Source organism: Pantherophis guttatus, chromosome 2 (genome assembly GCF_059756535.1).
Source record: "Pantherophis guttatus breed Tessera chromosome 2, ASM5975653v1, whole genome shotgun sequence".
NCBI classification, from domain to species: Eukaryota; Metazoa; Chordata; class Lepidosauria; order Squamata; family Colubridae; genus Pantherophis; species Pantherophis guttatus.
Genome location: NC_142064.1, coordinates 250,528,582 through 250,556,194, shown reverse-complemented (window position 1 = coordinate 250,556,194; position 27,613 = coordinate 250,528,582). Strand labels below are relative to the sequence as shown.

General features: G+C 41.1%; 1 protein-coding gene across 4 annotated transcripts in view; it reads left to right on the top strand.

Moving 5' to 3' along the window:
• Positions 1-27,613, top strand: part of PLXNB1 (plexin B1) — a 200,432-nt gene that overhangs the window by 109,860 nt on the left and 62,959 nt on the right. For all 4 annotated transcript variants that reach the window (XM_034431765.3, XM_060684242.2, XM_034431767.3 and 1 more), the window contains 3 exons: positions 11,839-12,021; positions 19,967-20,095; positions 27,338-27,438. In XM_034431765.3, coding sequence (XP_034287656.2) covers positions 11,839-12,021; positions 19,967-20,095; positions 27,338-27,438 — 413 coding nt within the window. The remainder of the gene's footprint in view (positions 1-11,838; positions 12,022-19,966; positions 20,096-27,337; positions 27,439-27,613) is intronic.

Genomic DNA, 27,613 nt, shown 5'->3' with positions numbered 1-27,613 from the left:
CAAGAGGCTTTTGGGAAGCTGGGAAGGGAGAACCAGGCAGTATCCTTTGTTGTTGTTTCTCCTGTCTATAATTATTCTTCTGTGCCTCTAACACCTAGATAAACTCTTAGAGGCTAAATATAAGAGGAGCAATTACAGCCACGGTAGTGCTTTTTGAGGGAGGCCATGCTCACTCATGGCTACTGCTGCATGTTATGTCAATGAGCTGGAAAATATTACATTGTGTGGATCCAGCTTTTCTTCCTTCATCTGTCCTAGGCAGAACATTTTAAATGGAAAAGGCTGAGTGGCTTCAGGGATCAACTGATTTCCAATTCTGAGGGCAAATGCATAAGTGAATGCACAGACACACACCCTTCACAGCCCTGTTCTCCATGGTTTCTTTGTCCTATATAAGCGTAGTATATAAGTGTATATATAAGTATATGAGCGTAGTACACAAAATTATCTGCTACAATGTCCTACCTGTCGATGACTACTTCAGCTTCAACCGCAATAATACACAAGCACAGAATAGATACAAACTCAAGGTAAACCGCTCCAAACTCTATTGCAGAAAATACGACTTCAGCAACAGAGTGGTCAATGCCTGGAATTCTCTACCTGACTCTGTTGTTATATCTTCAACCCCCCATAACTTTAACCTTAGACTGTCTACTGTTGACCTCACCTCATTCCTAAGAGGTCTGTAAGGGGCATGCATAAGTGCACCAGTGTGCCTTCCGTCCCTTTCCTACTGTTCCCATTTATTCATACCCATTTCCTGTATTAATATCCATGTTTATACTTATTCCTATTATCTCGTACATTTTTGACAAACTAAATAAATAAAATAAATAAATATATTCAAAAATGCTCAGGCACATCCAGTTCAAAGCATCAGGTAGCTGGGAATGAGAAAAATCTGCCCTGGTTTTGGGAGACACCGCAGAAGAAAATAGGATAAAAGAAAGAAAAAAATGACTTTCTTGCCATTCTGGTTCTTCCTGGCAACGGAAGAGTTAAAACTTCCTCTTTTGCCACTTCTCTGATTTAAGCATCTTCCTGTTCACCTACCCCACCCCCACCCCCAATTTTGCAGCTGCTTGGCCAGCCTCCAGATTCCCAAGCATGGCTGTCCATCAAATATCCATCCTGCTCTTAGGAGAGAGGTGAGGGGTGAGAGGGAGGATTTTTAGAAAACTGCAGCCAGCCAAAACTCATCAGAGGAGGGAGGAGGGGAACAGAACAGGAAGTGCCAACCTACTTGTTAGAAAGTGTCACACTGAAAATCCTCATCCCTGAGCATTTACTGTGATTGCTGTTCATGCCTAGCAGAAACTCAAAAATTTACAAACGATAGCTAAACAGCCCAGTTACAACACTGAGTTTTACTGTGTTTCCTGCAACTTGCATGAAGTTAGTCCTTGAGTTACAACCATTAATTTAGGGACCATTCAAAGTTGCAACAGTACTGAAAAAAGTGACATGTCTGTTTTTGACACTTATGACCATTGCATGATCAAAATTTGGACGCTTGGCAACTGGCATGTATTTATGATGGCTGTAGTGTCCCGGCATCATGTGATCAATCACCTTTTGTAACCTTCTGAGAAGCAAACTCAATGGGGAATCCCGATTCACTTAATAACCGTTTTGCTAACTTAACACCTGCAGTGATTCACTTAACAATTATGGCAAGGAAGTTCATAAAATGGGGCAAAATTCATGTAAGAGCCGTCTGGACTACCTGTGTTATACTTACAGCTGTGGTTGCCCCAGAGCAAGGGGGTTTTTGGGGGTGGGGAGAGAGACAGAGGGAGGGAGGGAGGGAAAGAGAAAGAGAGAGAGAGAGTAACATAGTGTGTTGTTTGGGAAGAATCAGATGCTTAACAGCTTGTTATAAATAAGAAGGATGATAAATTTTAAGATTTCACCTCTGGCTAATTTCATTAGATTGACAAGGATTTCAAATTCTCTGTTATTTAACAGCAGAAGTGAGAAAACCTTATTTCTTCCCTACACATTACTCCTAAACTGAAAGAGGGAAGATTTGGGATACCTACGTCGTAGTTTGGGCCTTTTTGAGTGTAAAAAATAAGAGATCCGTTTATTTCAGGTGTAAAACAAAAGCTAAACTGTCTCAGAAGAAACAAATTCTCTGAATTGGTTCAGAGATCTATTTAGCTCTAAATAGGTGTCCTTTTCCAGATGACCCTCACTGATGGATTTAAGATTCTTGACCAAAACAACAACACCCCAAAACAAAACATAATCAGGTCCCAATTATTCTTATTCTTGTATTTTCCTTTATTCCAAGTATGGATTGTAACAAGTGAGGCCAGAAACAAGATGGGTGCCTCTTGTGACTCACACAGCAGGTTTGATGTACAAACACTGCAGGTTGATGAAGGACATAAGGAGGATATATGATGACCTGCAGATCAGAGGAATGTTAAAAGTCCTGACTACCCGAACTGGTTTAAAACCTGGCATACTTTGCTCCAGACCTCAGATCTCTCAGCCATGAGCTACGGTAAATGAAGTTATTAAGGGAAGGAGCGTTGACAGGGTGCAAACACTAGCACCCGAACTGGAAAACCAAAATCCGCCTCAATTCCTGGTGGATGTATTTCCTTTAGTTGTAAGACACCAAGGGGGGGGGGGAGTGATGACAACATGTTTATTTGTTTAGGGCAGAAAACAACAGAAAGATGAATCAGCTCTATTATCTGGATGGAAAGCCGGAATTTAGGTCTCTAGATTTGCTACAGTAATGGAGCACTAAATTACGAGAGTGTTTGAAATGAACAACTGGAGAAGAGAAAATTGTGTTATGACATCCCAAATGGTAGTTCTAAAAGGTATCAACTACGGATAGTTCTCAATTTGCTATCGTTCGTTTAGTGGCCATTCGTAGTTACAATGGCACTGGAAAAAAAATGACGTGTTTTTCACACTTATTTATTTATTTATTTATTTATTTATTTATTTATTTATTTATTTATTCAATTTATATGCTGCCTTTCTCCGGACACTCAGGGCGGCTTAGGATCATTGCGGCATCCCTGTGGTCACACGATCAAAATTCGGACACTTGACAACTGGCGTGTATTTATGACGGTTAGGGTGGGGTCATGTGATCTCCTTTTGTGACCTTCTGACTAGCAAAGTCAATGGGGAAGCCAGATTCACTTAACAACTGTGTTACTAACTTAGTTAACTAACTGCAGTTAACTAACTTAACAACTATGGCAAGAAAGGTCATAACATGGGGTAAATTTCACTTAACAACTGTGTTGCTTAGCAAAGGAAATGTTGGGCTCAATTGCAGTCGTAAATCAAGGACTACCTGTAGTCCTAGTTAGATAATTTGAACACCCCGTGGGGGGAGGGAACAGGACTGATCTACAGGGGAGGGTAAAAAAAAAAAAAGAGAGATAGCAATAAATGTAAAAAAAAATGTTGATTAAATAGTGGTCACCATCTTGACCGTCTTAACTGCTGATCTTTAGATTTTCTTTGCAGTAAAACATATTCCTTTATTCTCACTAACAATTAAATGTCTACTGAGGGACGGATGCTGTGAGTAGTACCATTATGGGTGAATGCCATTATAATGTCTTTATTGAAATGAATGTGCGGTATCAAAATAAATCACATGGCTGAATGAAAAAAAAGATCTGTGGGAAGAACCATCCTATCTCCACAGTATTGGCTTCTTAGCGCTGTACGATCCCAGCTACATAAATATGCTGTAGGGAACATGGACTTACCCAGTGGTTTGAGAACTTAACCTTTAGCCTTTAATTTAAGGGAGGATTTTTAAAAATCTCTGTGTGGTCATCTCCACATTCTGTCTCTTAGCTTTATTGCCAGAGGCAATTTTTAGCTTGGCTGGTTCCTGACAGTGGTCATTCTCTCTTCTTTTTTAGGCAAAAGTCTATTTTTTCCTCTCCTCAACTTTGCAGTCAGTACAGGTTTGCTCTGGAAGCCATTTCTTCAGGCAGTTCCCAAGCCAGCTTTGGTTTCTATTTTCAACATTTAGGGAACAGCTAAAAACATCAGACATTAGACAAAAGTAGAGTTTGGCCAGTTCCACTACAAAACCATTAGCCTGGATCCCTGATGATCTGAACAAACTTCAGCAAACAAGAATGTGTTTCAGATGAGGGTTTGGGGTGATAGGGAACAAAAGTATAGGTAGTCCTTGATTTACGACCCTAATCGGAAGCAGGATTTTAGTCACCGAGTAATACTGTCATTAAAGAAATCATCACATGACCGGACTTGGATTTTACAGTGATTTTTACTATGGTTATACTATGGATTTTTACTAGGGGTGAAATCCAGCAGGTTCTGACAGGTTCTGGAGAACCGGTAGCGGAAATTTTGAGTAGCTTGGAGAACTGGCAAATACCACCTCTGGCTGGCCCCAGAGTGGGCTGGGAATGGAGATTTTGCAATATCCTTCCCCTGCCACACCCACCAAGCCACGTCCACAGAACCGGTAGAGAAAAATGTTGAATTTCACCTCTGTTGTGAAGTAAATCGTGTGGTCATTAAGCAAATCTGGCTTCCCCAGCGTAATTTCAGGATGCTGCAACCGGTCATAAATGCAAGCAGGTGAGCAAGTGCCCAAATTGTGATCATGTGACTACAGGGGTGGTGTGGTGTGGTACAACAGTTGTAACTTGGAGGACAGGTCATAAATCACCTTTTGAGAGAGAGAGAGAAGCCTTTGAACCATCAAGGATTACCTCTACTTATTGACCTGAGTCAATTTTCCATGTGACATAAAGAATATTAAAAAAGAAAAAAATGCGTGCTTAAAACATGTTTCCTTTTTCTAAGTAAACACAGTCTTGCAGGACCTTGATGGGGATTGGCCTACAGCTCATGAAAGTTTCTGCCTCTTTCTGCCTTTTGCTTTTAAAGACTATTTGCAGGAATATTTTTAGGAAAAAAAAATAACTCTCAGAGCAATGATTGGCAGGAAATGATCACAAAGAAGACAGGGCTGTTTGTCTTCCTTTCCCCACACCACAGTTTTATGGTCTGGATCAAAACCCAGCATAGTGACCAGTATCAGTTGCATGGTGGACAAAGCTTCTGTCATCTGCATGAAAAACCACAATGTGCTTTCAAAACTTCAGAGATGCCCCCCAGTTCAAAAAGTTTAGAGATCTTTGTTGCAAGACTTTCCATAGTTAAAGAACAGATTTCATGTGAAATACTGAGCAACACCATAGCTGAACGTCCCAACCAACTGTGAGAGTTGGATCCTAGTGGAGAACCATTTAGATATGAGCCAGCAGTGTGCAGCAGCTGCCAAAAAAGCCAACACAGTTCTAGGCTGCATAAACAGAGGGATAGAATCAAGATCACACAAAGTGTTAATACCACTTTATAATGCTTTGGTAAGGCCACACTTGGAATCCTGCATCCAGTTTTGGTTGCCATGATGTAAAAAAGATGTTAAGACTCTAGAAAGTGTGCAGAGAAGAACAACAAAAATGTTTAGGAGACCAGAGGCTAAAACATATGAAGAACGGTTGCTGGAATTGCGTATGTCTAGTTTGATGAAAAGAAGGACTAGGGGGGACATGACAGCTGTGTTCCATTATCTCAGGGGCTGCCACAAAGAAGAGGGAATCAAGCTAATCTCCAAAGTGCCTGAGTGTAGGACAAGAAGCAATGGGTGGAAACTAATCAAGGAGAGAAGCAACTTAGAACTAAGGAGAAATTTCCTGACAGTGAGAGCAATTGATCAGTGGAACAACTTGCCTCCAGGAGTTGTGAATGCTCCAACACTGGAAGTTTTTAAGAAGATATTGGATAACCATTTGTCTGAAGTGGTGTAAGGTTTCCTGCCTAAGCAGGGGGTTGGACTAGAAGACCTTCAAGGTCCCTTCCAACTCTGCTATTTTGTTATAACATGCTCCCTTTCACAAAAGACTATGTCTGTTTTCTATAAGCCTATCTTCTTGGACCCAGAGAGCATCCTGTCTCTTTAAATTTAGCTCCTAGGATTTCTGGCCAGCTCCAGGAAACTTTTTATGCAGGGCTAGATAGTGGAAGTATTGGACAGGCCCAATAAATCAAGCCTGGCTTACTCATTTGTTTAGCTGCTGTAGTCCAATGAGACTCTTTCTTCTCTGATCTTCATGATAAAACATAGCATCCTGCATATTTACATTTGCACATTGTTTGGCTATGGGAAAGAGAAGCAAAGGCTCTGAAATAAGAAAACCAAGTTTGAAATGCAGTCTCTCGATGCAGATAGCTGGTGAATAAGCAGCTGCGTGTCCTTCAACAGAAATAATGACAGAGGATACAGATGATAGCAAGAGTCAGAGGAAAGCTTATAACTGCGATGGTGGGAGTTGTAGAAGAGGTTGGCTAGATGGATGAGTTTTCACCTCCCATCTGCTACTAAAGCAGGCTGGATCACAAGGAATTATGGGAGTTTTGATCCCAAACATCTGGAATTGCCTAGTATTGGACTAGGGGATGTGACTGGGTTCAAAATGATTTGGGGGAGGAAACTTAATGTTTTTTTGGTTTTTGCAGGTGCCTGGCCTTGGAGTGTTGCTGTTAAGATTCGAAATAAACAAGCTGGCTTAGGTCAGCTTCTAATTAAATTTGGTCCTTGAAATACAGAGTGTCTTGCTTAGATAAATTGTGCTAATGACACCATATGCATTCACCAGTGCTCTAGCAGACCTGAAAAGATGTTAGGCAGCTACTTCATCTTAGCCTCATTAACTGTCTTATTTTCTCTGAGTTGGTTTTGGGGTTGTGGTAAGGAAGGGGATAGAACAGGGGTGTCAAACTCAATTTCATTGAGGGCCGCATAAGGGTTGTGTTTGACCTTGGGGGCCGGAATGGGCGTGGCCAGGGTGGGCATGGCCAGCTTGACGTCACTCGTGTGATCAAATCCCACTTTTGCTAATAGTTTGTTTTGCTACTGGGCTGTCAGCAAAAACTGAGCTCGTGAGGGACACATGCGGCCCTCCCGGGCTCCATTTTCAGCTGCGGCCGCCTCCTGCAGCCCTCTGCCAGCAAAAACAGAGCTCATGAGGGCACGAGCTCCATTTTCGCTGGCAGAGCCCTGCAGGAGGCCATCGCAGCTGAAAATGGGGCCCAGGAGGTCCATGCACGGCCCTCTCGAGCTCCGTTTCTGCTGGCAGAGGCACTGCAGGCTGGTCCTTTGCTGTTTCCAGGGCGACCCCACGGGCCAGATCTAAGCACTCCATGGGCCGGATCCGGGCCCCGGGCCTTGAGTTTGACACCCCTGGGATAGAAGAAGCAGTAGGAAAACTTGGAAGGGTGTTAAATGGAGGATAATAACTGAACTCCATTTCCATCGAATCCCAGAGGGCAGGCAGAGCAACTCCACAGCCGAAGCCCTGTCTAGACTACATCTTGAATATCCGGGTCAAGGAACAATTCTGAAAGAGGCATTTTTTGAGTGTTTGCACTAATGCTATTGACGCTGAAGACTTGTGATGGGATGTAATGAGGAGCTGGATCCCCAGGAGAGAGGGGGTGCATTCCAGAAACATAAGGGGGAAACTCAGATGTTATGTGTGAGAGAGAGAGAGTGAAGAAAGCCCCTCCCTAATAGTTCACACTTCACAATATATTATAGATACAGATAATAGAGTTCTCAATCTGACAAGATATGAGGTAAACAATAAAAGACATCAGCTCGGAAGAACCACCTCGTGTCATTCTTGGTTTTTGGCCTGACAAGACTTTTGATACTCTAGTTCACGGGTGTTCAACCTTGGCAACTTTAAGACTTGTGGACATTAACTCCCATGGCTGGCTGGGGAATTCTGGGAGTTAAAGTCCACAAGTCTTAAAGTTGCCAAGGTTGGATACCGTTGCTCTAGCTGATTCTCAGCCCTTGGCTAAAGTTTGGGGAGGCAAACAAGCTTCCTCATCTTTAAGGGATGGCTAGGAAGCCTTTAAGGGATGGCTAGGAAGCCTTTAGGAAGCCTTAGGGATGCGGTGGCTCAGTGGCTAAGAAGACGCTGAGCTTGTCGATCGAAAGGTCGACAGTTCAGCGGTTCGAATCCCTAGCGCCGCGTAACTGAGTGAGCTCCCGTTACTTGTCCCAGCTTCTACCAACCTAGCAGTTCGAAAGCACGTAAAAAATGCAAGTAGAAAAATAGGGACCACCTTTGGTGGGAAGGTAACAGCATTCCGTGCGCCTTTGGCGTTTAGTCATGCCAGCCATATGACCATGGAGATGTCTTCGGACAGCGTTGGCTCTTCGGCTTTGCAACGGAGATGAGCACACAGCCCATGTGTGCGAGGGGCACCTTTACCTTTAGGAAGCCTTTAGCAACTTCAGGGTTGATAAAGTCCTCCCAGCTCACATCTTACCCTTAGAAGAGTGGTAATAAACTCTTATTTGCAATCTGACGTTGATGGGGACAAATGTAGAAAAAATGGATGTGAGGGAATGACCAGCAAATGGTAGCAGTGTGGTATAGAGCTCAGGCTGAGTTCGAATCATTGCAATGTCAACATCGAAGAAGAACGGAGGTTTAATAGGAGGAAGCAATATGCTTTCCGTTGTAAATTAGTCCATCTTCTTTCAGATTCTGCCCAAGGTTGTGATTTATAAATCCTGTCTCCCAGACACAATGGAAGTCTGTTATCCAGAGCCAAATACAAAGTGGTGATTCAGAGAGAGATATCCACTCTTGTCTACTGCACTGTGTGAGTTGACGTACTACCTAGCCTGCTGGGCAGGCACCTTTTCACAGGTCTGCAAAGGACTTTGCTGATAGACTAAACTTGTGTCTCTTCCAGCTAGGACTTCACATTCAGAACAGGTGCTGGTGAGATGACAGAGATAGGCAATGCTCCAGAAATGATGATTTTTCAGTTCATGCAGCCTAAGTCTCTTGATGGACAGGTTGCTTGGAGGAGCGAAACCAAGCTCATGTATTTTGGGCCTGTGCCCATCTTGGCTGGCTATGAGGAGTGGAAATGATAAATCGTTATTTAAAGGAGTGCTGTGTTCTAAAAAAGCTGATTGTCAGAGGCTTTATTAAAGTTCCATCCTGCCATTTTACCTGATATATCAGATTCTTGTAACCTTTTTTTTTCTGAGTACAGTTCACAAGTGGGTGTTGGCATCACATGTCCGAATTTTTCTTGGATTAATCTAATTATTTGGACCAGTGGTGAAATCCAATTTTTTTTACTGCCGGTTCTGTGGGCGTGGCTTGGTGGGCATGGTGTGGCTTGGTGGGCGTGTCAGGGGAAGGATACTGCAAAATGCCCATTCCCACCCCACTCTGTGACCAGCCAGAGATAGAATTTGCTGGTTATCCAAACTGCTCAAAATTTCCGCTACTGGTTCTCCAGAACCTGTCAGAACCTGCTGGATTTCACCCCTGATTTGGATCCACCATAAACTGAATTCAGATCTACAGGTAGTCCTCAACTTACAACCATTCATTTAGTGACCGTTCTAAGTTACAATGCATTGTAATTTAGGACCAGTCCTTGCATTTATCAACCATAATGAAACGAACAAAATGTTAAAAAGCTATGATATTTATGTAGTTACTTACCAAGCACATCTAAATTATATTAAAGTAATCAAAATATCTTTACAATCCCCAACGCATGTCGCAACCTTTGAGCACCCCTAATGTTTGGCAATTGAAAGTTGGAAAAATTTGACATGCCTTACCATTGCAGCATCCCCAGAGTCATGTGATCAAAATATGGTTGCTTGGCAACCAGCATGCGTTTACAATGGTTGTAGCATCCCAGGGTCATGTGACTGCCGTCGTTTGTGACATTCCCAGCTGGCTTTCAACAAGAAAACTCAGTGGAGAAAGCAGGATTCACTTAACAACCATGCGATCTATTTAACAGCTTCAGTGATTCACTTAGCAATGGCCAAAAAAAAAAATCATATAATTGGGCCTGCCTCACTTAACAACTACCTTGCTTCGTAATAGAAATTTTGGTCTCAATTATGATTGTAAATCAAGGACTACTTCTATTACTATTTTAATAAAGCTCTGCTTGTCTACAGCACCTTCCCTTTCCATGCAGCCATTTCTTCCTGGGCTTTTCGGCTGCTGTGTTTTCTGCTGATTGGCAGCTGCCATTGTTCTGTAATCTTTGTGGATGATCCAGCGATGACCTCGGCATTAGGGTCAAAGATAGTGTGGGAAGGGGGTGTGAAGGCAGCCGACATCTGGAAAAGCAAAAGAAAAGCCATCGGGATTTGTGAGGTGGGAAGAATGACTAAAAGGAAAGATAGACTAGTGTACAAAGGGAGGCAACCACTCAGCCTTCCTTTCCCTGCATGGATATAACCAATCGGTGCCTGTGTAATGGCTTCTGGTTTGGTGTCGTGGCGATACGGTCGAGGGAAAGCTGGGCTCGGCTTGCAGTCCAAACAGAGCACTGACCGGTTCCTTTGCCAATCCTGTTCAATCCAGGCTGGATTTTCTGAAGCTGGCTTAAGCAACAGCCAGGAGTACCCCCCCACCCCCCCAAGAAACAAGCAGCTTACACTGCAGTGCAAAACTGCCTTAGATTATTCCAGCACAGTCTAATAAAGGGCAGAATCCACATAATTCGGAAAACATAGAAGATAAGCGGCTGATTGTTCTGCAGTTTAGAGACCGCATAACTTAGCGCTTGGATCGGTTGTCCTGGCTTCTGGTTCGTTCTGGAATACAGTTCATCATGCTGGTTCTTCATTATGAAACTGAGAACCATTTTTACAGAATAACAGAGTTGGAAGGGATCTTGGAGGTCTTCTAGTCCAACCTCCTGCTTAGGCAGGAAACCCTACACCACTTCAGACAAATGGTTATCCAATATCTTCTTAAAAACTTCCAGTGTTGGAGCATTCACAACTTCTGGAGGCAAGTTGTTCCACTGATTAATTGTTCTAACTGTCAGGAAATTTCTCCTTAGTTCTAAGTTGCTTCTCTCCTTGAACTCTTAAAGTGTTTGTAATAAAATAGTTAAAGGCCTACTACCTCTTCCCATTCATATCTGCTCCTAATTTTCAAATCCCGGAAAATCTTCTGGTAAAAAGATCCTTACCATGCTTTCAGTCAGCAATGAAAACAATTTTTGTTAAGGTTTTGTTTCTGATATTGTCTCCTGATTGCATTGGGATGAATGCTTTGGCTTCTGATTTATTTATTTAATTCCCAGATACCTCTCGCTTAGATTTACTTTTTAAAATTATATTCTTGGACACACTACATTACATTTTATTACATTAATTAATTTATGCCTTTATATGCAATCCGGGGAACATGAATAATTACCACGATGGTGAATACAAGTACATTATATTTTTAAATAGTTTTGTCTAATGATTGTACATTTTCTCCGTCACTTAATGGTTGGAAGGTGTTTACAAATATGCAGATGATGGTAGTAATGATGGAAAATCTTTATCTGAGTTACTATTTCAAACATCAGCCAAGGGGGGGAAAACCTCTGTTGTTTCTACTATTAAATTATGCGAGGAGACAATCTTTGTTGAAATTATGGAAGGAGACATTTGTTGGTGCACTACACAACTTCTTGTGATTTTCTATTCTGTTCCCCATCTACTTACTACCCACTTAGCCAATTTTATTCAACCTTGGTAACTTTGAGATGTCTGAATTTAAACTCCCAGGATTCTCTAGCCACGATGCCGGCTGGGGAATTCTAGGAGTTGAAGTCCAGACATTTTAAAAGTTGCCATGGTTGTGAAACCCTACCCTTGGCACTGATGAGTATTCTTGAACTCTAGCCTGATATATTTGTGTCAAAATCACTGATCTTGTTTTTTTCCTTCATCCAAAGGATACTTTGGCTGCCTATCCTTGTGGTTCGGACCACACTCCCAGTCCCATGGCGAGTCGAGTACCACTTGAAGCAGCGCCAGTCCTGGAAAAATCAGATGCCCGACTAACTGCCGTGGCCGCCAGCATTGAAGATGGACACACAGTTGTTTTCCTGGGTGACAGCCAAGGCCGACTACACAAGGTAGTTATCTCAGACCTGAGAGGGAAAGCCTGCTTATACAGATAATGATTTTATTACTTCTCAAAGTTGGTTTTTATAGCCAAGAGGAGAATAGCTCTCTATATGCCCTGCCCCAGCAGAAATCTGAGTCCATTTCAGGAAAAAAATATTATCAACAGAAGAGAATATTTGTAGCTAAAGGTTGAACTGTGGGGTTCTAGGGTGCTCTCTGACTTCGATGGTTTTCTTGAAGACATTTCATTACCCAGCTAGGTAACATCATCTGTGCTAGTAGGGAGTGGGGTTTACTCTCTGTTTATCTATAAATGGTTTGCCCTGTCAGTCTTGGTGGGGTCTTCTTGGCGGTTCCTTGATTAGGCTGTTGTTTACTGTTTGCTTGTTTGTCTGAATTAGAAAATATTCATTATATTTCATTATATGTTCACCGCCCTGAGTCCTCTGGGAGTAGGGCGGTATATAAATATGATAAAATAAATAAAATAAATAAATATAATGAGTGCAGGGGTGAATAGCCTAAAACAGGGCCGCAGGGTGGATGCTTCACATGCTGGCCACGCCCACATCTTAACCAATACATACCTATATTCACTTTCATAATCCATGTGGAATTTTTTCTTAACCACAAATGTTTATTTTTCATACATTTTAGGCCAGGGGTGTCAAACTCACATCGTCACAGCGGTGTCACGTGACATATCAGGGCTTTCTCCCCCACTTCGCTAAACCGGGCATGGGCATGCTTGGTGGGATCACCTAATTGTGGGGACATAATTTCAGATCACATAATTTCAGGGGTGGTAAATGGGAGGACTGGTCATAGATTTCATTTTTTTCAGTGCCATTGTAACTTCAGACAGTCGCTACATGAATGATTGTTAAGCGAGATTAGCTGTAAGTGGAAATTTCCATGCATATTGCCTTGAACTCCCAAAGAAAAATTACCACATAAATGTAGTGGATAAAGGAATATACAGTAGTTGCTTTATACTCTCACGCTTGGCTAGTTTCCCTAATAATTTTACTGATTCTACCTGTGACCACATTAAGGGCCACATCCAGCTTTCAAGCAAAATAAAACTGCTCACAGATGTCTAGAAACTTGAGTGGCTTCTGTGAACTGAGCGAATTCTGAGATTTCACACAGCCTCATTGATGACCAGAAACTTGAAGAAAAATTAGTCTGAGATTCTTCAACTGGCACCAACATCTGTGTTTGTTGTAAATCATAGAAACATATATTCTGTTGTTATTATTCTGTTACATATCCCTAAATAATTTTTCTTCTTTTTGGCAATGCAGGCTGGTGTAGAACACTCTGCCCTGCAGTGTATATTTGATAAAATAGAATAGAATAAAATAACAGAGTTGGAAGGGATCTTGGAGGTCTTCTAGTCCAACCCCCTGCTTAGGCAGGAAACCCTACACCACTTGAGACAAATGGTTATCCAACATCTTCTTAAAAACTTCCAGTGTTGGAGCATTCGCAACTTCTGGAGACAAGTTGTTCCACTGATTAATTGTTCTAACTGTCAGGAAATTTCTCATTTGTATGGCTTCTTTGAAAAGTAGGTAAATTTCTGAATTCGGAAAAGTGACTGAGCTCATTTTCCCACATATAAATAACTTGCGATATGAACCTTGATTTGATATATCGCTGCATTAGTGGCAATGGCATTTAATACAACCTTGACTCAAGATTTAGAACTACATTTTTTTTTCCAGCTATCGCCCAGAAATGCTTTTTTTTCTTTTTTTTTTTAAAAAGGAAGATTTTGCAATCCAGAATGGCAATTATTTTGGGCGGGTTCATGAAAAGAAGAAATCCACGGTATCTGGTATGCAGTTTCCATATTATAAATCAGAAAACTGAAACTGCAAGATCATCATAGATGTCCAGATGTCTCAGCTGTCATTTAGCCTGACTGTCCTGTCAGACAAAAAGATGTTCTGAGGCTTTGCAATACAGGTAATCCTTCCTTACCATTGCCTCATTTCAGCTACTGTCCTAAATTACGACGGTGCTGAAAAAGCAGGTTTACAACCGGACCTTGTAGCATTACAACATTCCATGGTCATGTGACTGCCATTCAGGTGCTTCCTTCGGTCACATGATCGCCATTTGTGACCTTCGTAGCCAGATTCAGAGAAGCAAAGGCAATGGGGAAGACGGCAGGAAATCACAAGTCGTGGCCACGTGATGTTGCGCTTAACAATTACCCAATGATTTGCTTAACAACCACAGCTGAAAGTGATGTCATAAGTTGGGCAGCTTCACATGATGTTTCATTTTACAACTGTATTGGTTAGTGATGGAATTGCCAGTCCCAGTTGTGGAGGGTAAGTGTGGACTACCTGTACCACACAGCAGCATCTTTATCAAACTTTGGTGTGCCAAAATGATGCATGTGTGTGATGACACCATCACTCAAAGAGTCTTGTAGAATAGAATAGAATAGAATAGAATAGAATAGAATAGAATAGAATAGAATAGAATAGAATAGAATAGAATAGAATAGAACAGAACAGAACAGAACAGAACAGAACAGAACTGAACTCTTTAATGGCCAAGAGCCTTGATAGTACAGTGGTCTACGCACCCTGTTATTAACACAGCTGCCTGCAATTTCTGCTGGTTCGAATCTCTCCAAGGCTCAAGGTTGACTCAGCCTTCCATCCTTTCTAAGGTAGGTGAAATGAGGACCCAGTTTATGGGGGCAATAAGCTGACTTTGTATAAAATATACAAACGTATGAAGGCTATTGCTTAACGCATTGTAAGCCGCCCTGAGTATCCGGAGAAGGGCGGCATATAAATCAAATAAAAAATTTAAAAAAAGTGTAATTGGACACACAAGGAATTTGTCTTGGTGCATACGCTCTCAGTGTACATAAAAGAAAAGATACGTTCATCAAGAATCATAAGGTACAACACTTAATGATAGTCTTAAGGTACAAATAAGCAATCAGGAAACAATATCAATATAAATCGTAAGGATACAAGCAACAAAATTACAGTCATATAGTCATAAGTGGAAGGAGATGGATGATGGGAACGATGAGAAGATTAATAGTAGTGCAGACTTAGTAAATAGTTTGACAGTATTGAGGGAATTATTTGTTTAGCAGAGTGATGGCGTTCGGGAAAAAAACTGTTCTTGTGTCTAGTTGTTCTGGTGTGCAGTGCTCTATAGGGTCGTTTTGAGGGTAGGAGTTGAAACAGTTTATGTCCAGGATGTGAGGGGTCTGTAAATATTTTCACAGTCCTCTTTTTGACTCATGCAGTATACAGGTCCTCAGTGGAAGGCAGGTTGGTAGCCATTGTTTTTTCTGCAGTTCTTTAGTGACGTTCTTTTGCAGTTCTTTCTTGCAGTTCTTTTGTTTTGTGAAGTCTGATGCAGGTACACACTTTGCAGCATTTGCATGGTGATCCTTATTTATTTCTTTTATTCAGCGTACAAAACAGCCCAATTTTGACTACGGATAGCAAAAAAATAAAAACACTCATCAAATGCAGATGACGTGCAATTAAAAACACCCAAAGTATCCAGGAAGAACAACCAATTTTCCGGGCTCTTTAGACACTGTTGAGCTGAGGGTCAGACAAATCTCATGGAGGATGGTGTTGTGACATCACAATAGAGGTAGTCCTCAACTTATGACCACAATTGAGCCCAACATTTCCATTGCTAAGTAAAACAATTGTTAAATGAGTTTTGTTCCATTGTATGACCTTTCTTTCCACAGTCGTTAAGGGAATCGTTGCACTTGTTAAGTTAGTAACAAGGTTATTAAGTGAATCTGGCTTCTCTATTGACTTTGCTTGACATAAGGTTGTAAAAGGTGATCACATGACCTCTGGACCAGTGATGGGTTGCTCCCGGTTCAGACCGGTTCTATAGAACCGGTAGTAAAACCGGTGTGAGGCGCCGCCCAGTGACCCTGACATCATCAAAATGTTTCTGCGCATGCGCGAGCGAAGCAAGTGCGCTCGTGCGATCCCATTGCGAACCGGTAGTAAAGATAAGTAGAACCCACCCCTGCTCTGGACACTGCAACCTTTGTAAATACAGTCCGGTCAAAATTTTGATCACATGACCACAAGGATGCTGCAATGGTTTATAAGTGTGAAAAACGGTCAGAAGTCATTTTTTTCATTGCCATTGTAACTTTGAACGGTCACTAAATGAATATCCCAAAGGTGCTTTTTCAGGAAACACTTCTTTTTTTTCTTTTGAAGACATTTCGCTTCTCATCCAAGAAGCTTCTTCAGCTCTGACAGGATAGTGGGTAGCCTCCTGAAAAAGCACCTTTGGATGACTGAGAATCTCTACAGCCTTTTCTCTGAATGGATGGTTGTAAGTTGAGGACTACCTTTATCATCATGCACACATCACTGTCTGCTCCCCATGCCACCTCCATGGACACACCTGGTCCCACAGCAATGCTTCCTGCTGTCAGTCCACACTAATCAGTCCACACAGAAAACCAATGTTGCTTCATTTTGGGGCATTAGCACCACCTAGCGTTTCTGGGAGTTGAAGTCCACATATTTATAGTTGGTGAGGTTAAGAAACGCTACAGTATGCAATGGTTGGTAAAACCACTTTATTACAGCATCTACTGTAATACAGCTTAAATATCAGAATAACGTATATCACAAATGTTAAAAACAGTAAGGAGAAAAAGAGCCAAAGAAAAGACGAAAACCACAACAGCATGAACACAATATTAGAAGACCTGGAAAAAATAAAATGAATTTTGCTTCGACCTGCAAAGAAACTATCTTTCTGAGGAGGACATTCCAATATCTAAGGGCTTCTTGGCATCCATTTGCAGCACTTCAGAATAGGTAAATGTGGGTGACTTTATGTTTTGGTTAACAACATCGTGGAAGAAGGTTTCCTTTGATGGCACCAAAGTGTGAAGACCTGATAGCAGCGGTGAAATCCAGCTGGATCTATCCGGCTCGCGCGAACCAGTAGTGCCGGCAGCAGGAGGCTCCGTCCACCTGCCAGGACGTCATTATGTCCTGTTTTTGAGCCTCTGCACATGCGCAAAAGAGGTGTGCGTAGCGAGTGAGCACGCTCCCATTCCCGAACTGGTAGCGAAGGTAAGTGGATTTCACCGCTGCCTGATAGGTTGTCTAAAAACAATAGAGGGGACCAGACTGGGAAGAAGTACCCCAAAGCAGCTATTATAAAGCTTCATTGGCTACAATTCTGATCTGATAGCAGCCAATAAAGACAGGCAAAGTCAAGAGCCAGAACCAACAGAGATTCCAGAAATGCTCTCTGTGGGGTAGAATCACAAACCTGAAAGCCTGCGTAGTTTCTAGGATCCAATCTGGGTCAGTCACTGGAATCAGAATTTAGTTTTCTGAGTTTTTGGATTCGTGCTGGAGCGTATCCACATGGAACTTCCCTGAGGATTGGCTCCAGTATGAGTCCGAAAGCTTGGAAGACTAAACCTCTGCTCCCCGTGACCGAATGAGATTGGCTCTACAGCATTATCCTGGAACATTTGCCTTCATCCCACACAGTTTCTCTTTACCACATTTTATACTTAACAAAATCACTGCACCTCTATAACTGTCTGGTTTGGTTCTGCAACCCAACAAGACAGTCACAGACTTCAGAGGATAATTAGAACTGCAGAACAAACAATTGCTACTAACCTGCCTTCCATTGAGGACCTGTATACTGCACGAGTCAAAAAGAGGGTGGTGAAAATATTTACAGATCCCTCACATCCTGGACATAAACTGTTTCAACTCCTACCCTCAAAACGACGCTATAGAGCACTGCACACCAGAACAACTAGACACAAGAACAGTTTTTTCCCCGAACGCCATCACTCTGCTAAACAAATAATTCCCTCAATACTGTCAAACTATTTACTAAGTCTGCACTACTATTAATCTTCTCATCGTTCCCATCACCCATCTCCTCCCATTTATGACTGTATGACTTGTTGCTGGTATCCTTAAGATTTATATTGACTGTTTCCTAATATGATTTTATTGCTTATTTGTACCCTATGACTATCATTAAGTGTTGTACCTTATGATTCTTGACGAATGTATCTTTTCTTTTATGTACACCAAGAGCATATTCACCAAGACAAAGTCCTTGTGTGTCCAATCACACTTGACCAATAATATTCTATTCTATTCAAGAAGGGGGCATTATTTTGAGATTCCCCCCCCCGCATTCCCCTCTCCTCCACTCTTAATAATTCATTTTCCCTTTCCTCTTCCCAAGGCCATATCTACATTATTTCACATCTGGATTCTCTCTAGGTCGCAGGGTAGGAGAGTGCAAAGCGTTTCATTTGATCTATTTGAACTCGCATCGCAAATCCCACAGGAAGCATGAAAGTTCTGTTTCAAGGGCAGAAAAGGTTCTGAGCAGCAGTTTTGTGCTTGGAATGGACGGTAAATAACAGTTTTGTGCTGCAAATGGGACTTTAGGGAAATGTCACGCTCAGAATGGTTTGACGCACAATGGTTGTACACACTGCTGTTCAAGAAATAGTGGTTTCCTTGGCACGATCTTGCAATAGGTGAACAGATATGGCACCCTTCTGTATGATTTCTTACCCACTGGGACAATATTTCTCAAGCCTGGCAACTTTAAAGAGGTGTCGACGTCTATTCCTGAATTCTCCATGATGGCTGGGTATTCAGGAATTCATACCATAGCTCTTAAAGTTGCCAAAATTTGAGTCACACTTCACTTCAACTTCTTTTCCTTTAACTCATGCCCTTTGTGTGTGTTGAACTACTACCAAAATAACAGAGTTGGAAGGGATCTCTGAGGTAATAAGTTGTCGTAACAACTTGCGGACTACCTGTATTTCATTCCCTCGAGATTCTGGAGGAGAGGTGGGGAGTATTATCCTAACAGTTCTAATGCAGGCATATGTCCAGCCACATCTGTTTAATGCAGTGAACACCAGCCTAGCTTCTCTTCCCTATCCCCTTCCCCGTGGCCCTGCTTTAATCTGGCAACCATTTGCTTTTGCTTTTTCAAAAGTCCGATTGTTTGCATGCTCCCCTTTTGACAGTCCACATGGAACTGCCTTTTTACAAACCCGAATTGGGAGGGAGGGGCCTTCCTCACCAATCTTCCAGATGGCAAGTTTCTCTTCCTAACACCATTATCTTGATCTAATATTCCCAGCAAACAGACGGCAATGCAGGTTCTTCTCAATCTTTTTTTTTTATAAATCTGAAATGTAACTAAGTTTGATGGAAATGTCTTAAAAGATATTTGCACCAGAACTTGACAATGAACACTAGGCCTCTGGGTCCATCATCAATAACACTTAAAGTTGCCGAAATTAAATAACGGTTAATTAAAAACATCAGGATGGTTGAAATTGGTGAGATTTCACAGCACCGATAGGATTTCAGTTGAGAATATGAAAAATGTTAGATTAGGACCTTTAACAGTTTTCTGAGATTTGGGTGAGCGTGCGAGATTTTGGCTCTAAGTGTCTACGGAGATTGTCAATCATCCAGGTCATGGTTGTCCCAAAGGTGCTTTTTCAAGAGGCAACTGGACTTTCTGTTTTTTTTTCTTTGAAGACGTTTCGCTTCTCATCCAAGAAACTTCTTCAGAATGAGAAGCGAAACATCTTCAAAGAAAAACAAGAAAGTCCAATTACCTCTTGAAAAAGCACCTTTGGGTTGGCCCTGTGTATTTTTGGGAGGTACTCACACTATTGCTTGATTGTGTGCTGCAGTGCTCCCTACCTGAAAATGCCAATCTCTAGTTTACTTTGACTGCAACATTGAGTATTGGGGAAGGTTTCTGATAATAAAGAGGTATAACAATAATCTTCCTTTTCACCAAAGGATACAATTAACAAGCTTCCTCCAAGATAGTTCCTCTATCCCTTTCAATTAAATAAAGCATTAGCCATTTTGATTTGTTACCTTGCAGGGCTACATGGAAACAACGGGAGAGGCCATCCTCTATGCTTCTTTGATGATCCAGCTGAACAGTGCAGTATGTCGAGACCTCCTGTTCGACCAGCCGAAAGAGCATCTCTACGTCATGACTCAGTCAATGGTGAGAATAGATGAGGCCCTGTTGATGGAGATGAGGAAAAACATCCTATGATGATGAGAGAGCTTGTTCTGTTCTGTTCTGTTCTGTTCTGTTCTGTTCCGTTCCGTTCTGTACGGGGCATGCTAAATCAGTAGAGTAAAAGAATCCAGTAGTGCCCAAACAGAATCCCCAACTAATGTATCCCATCTCAGATCTTAACAAAAAACATTGCAGACGAAAAAAATATTCTCTGCAGCTAAACATTTAAGGATACAATCCTATCTTTTACCCATATCCAAGAATATCTATGATAGGACTATAATAGGATATTACTTCCAAGCAAACGTGTATAGAATTATTCTGTCTTAATGGCACAGCTGTGTACCAATATTCAGGCATAATTCCTTTTTAAATGCTACAGTAGGGGCCAAAATTGTGGAAACCTTTTGGGAAAAGTGTATTTTCTAAAACTAGCTAATAACACCACTTTTGTTTGGAGTAGTACCATAACATTATATATCAATGGAAAGATAATTTGATCAAGAATGTAATGCAATAAATTTTATGGAGGATTTGCTATTAGAATAGCAGTTACAGTATAAAGAAGAAAAGTGAAACATGTAGAAAAAACGAGATATACAAAAATTATCATGTCAATTAATACTTAGTTGGGTAACCTTTAGCATGAATTACAGCCTTACAACGTCTTCCCATGGAGCAAACCAAGTGTTTTAGTTCTGCAGCTGTTATAATGTGAAACCAAGATTGAAGGATTGCTTCTATTAACTGGGTTTTATTGCTGGGTCGCTTCTGACTAACAAGTTTCTTTAGTCGACTCCATAGATTTTCAATTGGGTTAAGGTCTGGGCTCTTTCCAGGCCATTCCAGCAGTGGAATATGATTATCCTGAAACTCCCCCCAAAAAGTGGTGTTACTAGCCATCAAACCTCAAAAATACACTTTTCCCAAAAGGTTTCCACAATTTTGGCCAGTACTGTACAAGATTGGCTCCTGAAGAAAATGGAAACCATGAGACTGTGAATTCTAGTCCTGCCTTAGGCATGAAAAATCAGCTGGGCCAATCTCTCTCTCAGTCCAACCCACCTCACTGGTCTGTTATGGAGAAAATAATAGTAGGAAAGAATAGTGTATTAGGTATGCTTCCTGCCTTGAGTTATTTCTATTTTTTTTTAAATGTTTTATTGTAAGAAATTATAATAATACAATTTTATCCATCCAGTTACATAGTATGGAAAAAGAAATAAATACAAATTGTACATATTATACATAAGTAGATAATCTTTGCAAACCAGTTACATGGTAAAAAACAAAAACAAAAAAATTGTTCACATATCATTTTTAGCATATGTATATGTGATGATCTTTGACAATAAATTAGTAAATACATAAATTATATCTTTTGCTTACCCATGTAACCTTTCCTTGCCTTATTATATTTCCTACCATCCACAGTACCTCTTCTCTTACTATTTCATTTTTCTATTTCTTGTACTTGCTCTGGTCTCTTTCCTTTTTATTTCAATTTCCTCTTCTCTAACCACCCGTACCACTTATCCCATACGCTGTAATAATCCGAATCTTCTCTGTCATTAATTTCTAATGTTAATTTATTCATCTCGGCACATTCCATTATTTTGCCGATTACTTGTCCCTTAGTTGGTATATTTTTCTCTTTCCATTGTTGAGCGAAAGCGATTCTTGCTGCTGTTATTATATGCACTGCCAAGTATTTCTTCTTTTTTGCCATTTCCGTCTTCAGGATTCCCAGGAGAAGTGTTTTAGGGTCTAATTCAAAGGTTTCACCTATTATTTCTGAAAGCCAATTGCAAATCATCTTCCAATATTTTTTTGCTTGAGAGCAGGTCCACCAGCAGTGGTAAAAGGTACCTTGCTGGTGTCCGCACTTCCAACACTTTGGGTTTGAGTTAGGGTAAATTTTGGCGATCCTAGCTGGTGCTAGGTGCCACCTATAAATCATCTTATACTGGTTCTCCTTGTAAGTAGTTGCCTTGGTAAGTTTTATATTGTTGTTCCATATTTGATCCCATTCTTCCAAATTTATGTTTTTCCCAATATTTTTGGCCCATGCTAGCATTGGGCCTTTAACCACTTCTTCCATCAGGTCATATTCTACTAAATAGTTGTATATTTTAGCTAATAATTTATTATCTGTACCCATCCAAATTTTATCAAAATCTTTGCATCCCATTTCTATACCGTATTGTTCTTTATCTTTTTTGTATCTTGATTTTATCTGTGCGTATGTCCACCATTCAACAAAAGTGCCCTGTTCTTTTAATTGTTCTAATGTTTTGAGGTTCCCTGCCTCATCTAGGATTTCTTTATATTTTACAGTTTTACCATGGTCCAGGACATTTGGGTAAATTATCGCCTCCATGGTTGAAAGCCAGCTGGGAATTTTAGTGTAGTGTTTTCGTCTTATTTCTTCCCACATTGACTTCAATATGTCCCTCAATTTATGTTTGTTGAAATGTGTTTTGGTTTTTTTCCCCGTTTCCCATAAATAGGCATGCCAACCCATCTGGAGATCATGCCCTTCTAGCGTTAGAATTCTTTTGTTCGCTAACGTCGCCCATTCTTTTAACCAAACAAGAATTGCTGCTTTGTGATATGTTTCCCATATTGGTAATCCAAGCCCTCCTCTATTTTTTTTATCTTGTAAGATCCTAATTGCTATTCTTGGTTTTTTTCCTCCCCAAATAAACTTCCTAATAGTAGTATTGAGTTCACTAAAATTTTTTTTATCAAATTTAATTGGTGCTGTTTGGAACAGGTACAACAATCTGGGTAGGATGCTCATTTTAATTGTCGCTATCCTCCCAAGGAAGGAAATTTGTAACTTCCCCACTTCTCTAAATCTTGTTTTATACTTTTTACCAAGGGGACATAATTGTCCTCTTTGAGGGCCAGGTACTTTGTTGAGATCCATACTCCCAAATATTTAACTTTTTTCACAATTTGGATTCCCATAGATTCCTCCAGGGCTTCTTTCTGGTTTTTCGTCATATTTTTGGTGAGCATTTTGGTTTTAGATTTATTTAATTTGAGTCCTGCTACTTCTCCATATTTATCGAGTGTTTCCAATATTTGTATGCCTGTTTCCACCGGTTCTTCCATAATTAGGACAACGTCGTCCGCAAACGCTTGAACTTTATATGTTTCCTTCCTGATTTTAAGCCCTTTTCAAATCAAAGGCCTTGAGTTATTTCTAAAGTAATAAAGGCAGAATAAAAATGTAATAAATAAGAGTTTTTAAAAAAAAATCTAATAAATAAAACAGTATTCAAAATATTAGAGATGTGCCAAATGATTTGGAATTGATGACATTTTTAATATCTTGCAGCATTTGGACTTTCAGCCACATTTGGTGATTCGATGTATTTTTCATCCTGTGTGCCCCAAAGGAGAAATTGTTCTAACATTCTTATAAAATGGTGATCTTCTCTGAGCCACTGGTGTAGTAAAGTGGGGGTGGACAAGTATGGCCCCTTTATGGCCTATGAACTTCAACTCCCAGAATTCCTGAGCCAGCCATGCTCAGGAATTCTGGGAGTTGAAGTCCACAGGTTGTAAAGGAGCCGTAGTTTCCCAACCCTGTAGTAAAGGATGAAAAATACGCATCCATGAATAAATATAATAAAGTCATAATATCCAGATGATGGTTGAATATTGGAAGCCCCCCCTCTCCTGCCAGAAGCAAAAGCTGTGTATTAATTTACTTTGACCTATGGAGTTGCATTTCATTTTGAAATAAAATTGAAAATAAAGCCACCAATGTAGTACAAGGTCTCAAGAGAAATAAAGCAATGTAGAAATAAGGTTTACAAACCTTAGCGCAAGTTTTGTGGAACAGCTGGAGAAAATCAACTTAAGGAATTGATTGGTCTGGTATATGGCATATCTAAGGTGTGCAAATGCGTGTGCCCATAGGATAAAATAAAATAGAGGCGTCTGTATTTAATTAGAATTTGATCAGTAGTCTTACTGAAACATCCTTGTGGAAATGAACAAGAATCATTTATTTGGTAATAAGTATTTTGAAACAAGGGATGTTCTTGCTTGCAACTTGAAATACATTTAAATATAATCATGGCCTTTCAGATGGTATTAGCCCACTGATGTTTGGATGGTTGCTATGGAGACTTCAGATCATATACCTTTGCCATGTTTAAAGTGTTATTTACTCAGGAAATAAGAGCATTAAGCTCAAAGTGAAATAAAGATGTAATCGTAAAATGGATATGGGATTTAGAGAAGGGACCAGTCTCATGAACATACTTTCCTTTAATTTATCTCTCATCTTGTTATCTGCTTTTTCCCAAGGACTCCAGGATTTAAGACTGATTATGTAACTATACTTAGGGATGGGCATACATGTAGGCATTAAACTATCTAGCACCTATGGATTGCAATCCATTTATTTGCAAATCAGCCCCATCAGAGTAAATACAACATTGTCAGACTTTGCAGACCCACAAGAATCCAGAACCTTTGGCAACTGTTGGGTTTCAAGAACAAGCTCTTTATATAGAAACCGTCATCAAACCCACTTGTACCTCTTTCTCCTTCCCACACTAAGTAAGGCCTTCTTGGCCTTTCTTTTGACAGGGCTGGCCAGTTTTGTCTGGCTTTTGATTTTTGCAGTGGTCAAGATTTGTTACGGTGTAATTTTTCTCTGGCGTGGGTGTGAGGTAAAACTCTCACTTTTATCTGCAAATGCACAATAGAGCCGTGCAAGGCTTTGCACTCGGCTCCAAAACTGTGTTTTGGAAAACAAGGGGTGCTTGTGTGGGTCTCATCTGCAATTTTTTAAAAAAATTTTTGAAAGCTGTTGTGTCTTTTCCTCAAACTAGGCATCTGGTTCTCCAGCTGCTAGGTGATCTTGGGAAAGGCCCAGAATTGCTTTAAAGAGTTATAGAAAGGTGCTGTGTTTTGAACTCACGAAATGTTGCAAAGCACATTTTTAGGAATCAGTTCAAAGGACCCCATTTCATAGCATTCATTTGAGGGCTGGGGTGGGAGAGTTAATGTTAGCCTTTTAATTATAAAATGGTTCAGACAATACTGTACCGAAGCCAAAAAATATATATATAAGATAACGGTGGAATAAGCCTAGCAGATGAAATTTTCCTCTATCTAAGAATCTCCCCCAGCCTGGTGCCATTGATCACTTTCTGTTTTTTATCAGCTCTCCATCAAGTTTCTCATTAGGGACTGCTAGCTCTGTGTCCAAGGGAATTGGGAATTTCAACCTTGATATAAATCCAATACCAGAAAATTTCATCGGAGCCTATCTCATGCCCCCATTCTTCTTGCCCCCAATTTTGCAAGTACCCTCCTTCCTGCCTATTGCTGTAACTTTTTGGATCTTTGATAATTTTCCCACCTGGAGCAAGCAGTGACAGAAACTGGGCGGGCCTGGATATATTCTGCATATTTAAATAAGGCTGTTGTGTTCAGTCAGAATCACCTAAGAAAAACAGAGCATTCTGGTGCAGTAATAATAGGCCATTTGTTATAAAAACAGGAAAACCAAATTGTAATATGTGGTTTTTGAACCAAGTACATTTATATACAGATATGAATCTTAGAACTTTTAATAATGAAAAAAAATCTGCTTCTGCTTCTAACATGGAAGAAAGTACAGGTAGTCCTCAGCTTACAACCACTATTAGGATCAGAATTTTGGTTGCTAAGTGATGCATTCATTGAGTCATCATGTGACTAGACCCAATTTTATGATCATTTTTCCTGTGACTGTTAAGCGAATCATGTGGTCGTTAAAGTGAATCACACAGTTGTTAAGCAAATATAGTTTCCCCAACTGATTTTACTTGTCAGAAGCCAGCTGGAAAAGTTGTAAACTGGAATCAGATGACCGCAAGAAACTTGCAACCATTGTAAATACGAGCCAGTTGCTAAGTGCCTGAATTGCGAACGTGTAATTGTGGGGGTGGGCAACAGTCATGGCTTCGAGAGGCTGTTCTAACTTTGAACCATTGTTAAACAAGCAGTCGTAAGTTGAGGACCCCCTGTACACAAAAAAAGTGATACATTATCAAAATGAATTGATTAAATTCTCTTCCCCTCCACTTCTTCAAATGACGAGTGTCGAAATTAAAGGAAATTAAGGAACCATTGCCCATCTCGCCAGGATAATAGAGCAATACAGACTCTTAATTTGGAAAGTGCTTGGGCTTTTGAACTGAACAGAGAATTCCAGGCTCAAGTTTCTGGTCAGCCATAGAGATCAGCTTTCAAAAACTGTTGTGGGATCGAATGAGGGGAGACCTGCTCTGTGCATTGTCTTGAGTTCCTAGGAGAATGCTGGGATAGAATCAGTGGTGGGATTCAGCCGGTTCGGGTGAACTGGTAATTAAATTGTTGGCTGGCCCCTCCCCTCCCCGCCCCTTCCAGGAGTCCCAACACGTCTCATTTTGGCTCCCAGGTAAGTGCAGGGAGGCCCCCTAGGCTCAAAACGGGGCACAGGGGTGCAGTGCACCTCCCTGTGACCCGTTTTTGCTCCCAGGAGGCTGTAGGGAGGCCTCCTAGGCCCAAAATGGACACACACCTCCTGCGGCCCATTTTTGTTCCCAGGGGGGTGCAGTAGGCCGAGTGCTGCCTATCATACTCCCGGCCATGCCCACCATGGCCACGCCAGGGGTGGGTTCTAAATTTTTTTACTACTGGTTCTGTAGGCGTGGCTTATTTTGTGGGTGTGGTTTGATGGTCATGTGACAATTCTTTAGGATTTAGCAGAGATATTGGTCTACCAGGCTTTTAACTGCTTGCAGAGCCGTACCTGTCTACCTATTTGTTTTTGGAGCGCACCGGTCTACCCATTTGTTTTTGGAGCGCACTGGTCTACCACCACACTGCCTTTTACCGCTGATCAGCTGTAGTGCAGCCCTTTGAAGCGCCGCGGCAAGAGTTTAAACAGTTTTTTTCCTTCTAGCCGATCAGCTGGGACTCGGGAGGCAGCGAATAGATTGGGGACGGGGCCAGGCAGAGGTGGTATTTACCGGTTCTCCAAACTACTCAAAATTTCCACTACCGGTTCGCAAGAACTGGGGAGAACCGGTAGCAACCCACCACCGGGCCACGCCCAACCAGCCGGTCATTAGGGCAGAGAACTGGTTGTTAAATTATTTGAATCCCACCACTGGATAGAATTATAATATAACAGCACGTCAAAATCCATTCTCTGCTTCTCTCTTCCAGTTGGCCAAAATCCCCATCTTTGAATGTTCTCAGTTCTCCGATTGCAAGTCCTGTTTGGCAGTGAAAGATCCATATTGTGGCTGGTGTGTTCTTCAAGGAAAGTAAGACCTCATTTAATTCATATCCATCTGCTTTCATATGGGATATCTCTGCTGACTTCCAGAAATTAACACAACACTGTCCAGAGGGTGAAGTAGATGCAATCCTAAAATTCCCCCCCCCCCAAAAAAAACGTTTTGCTATAACTTTGTGCTGGATGATTCTAAAGAACTCCTT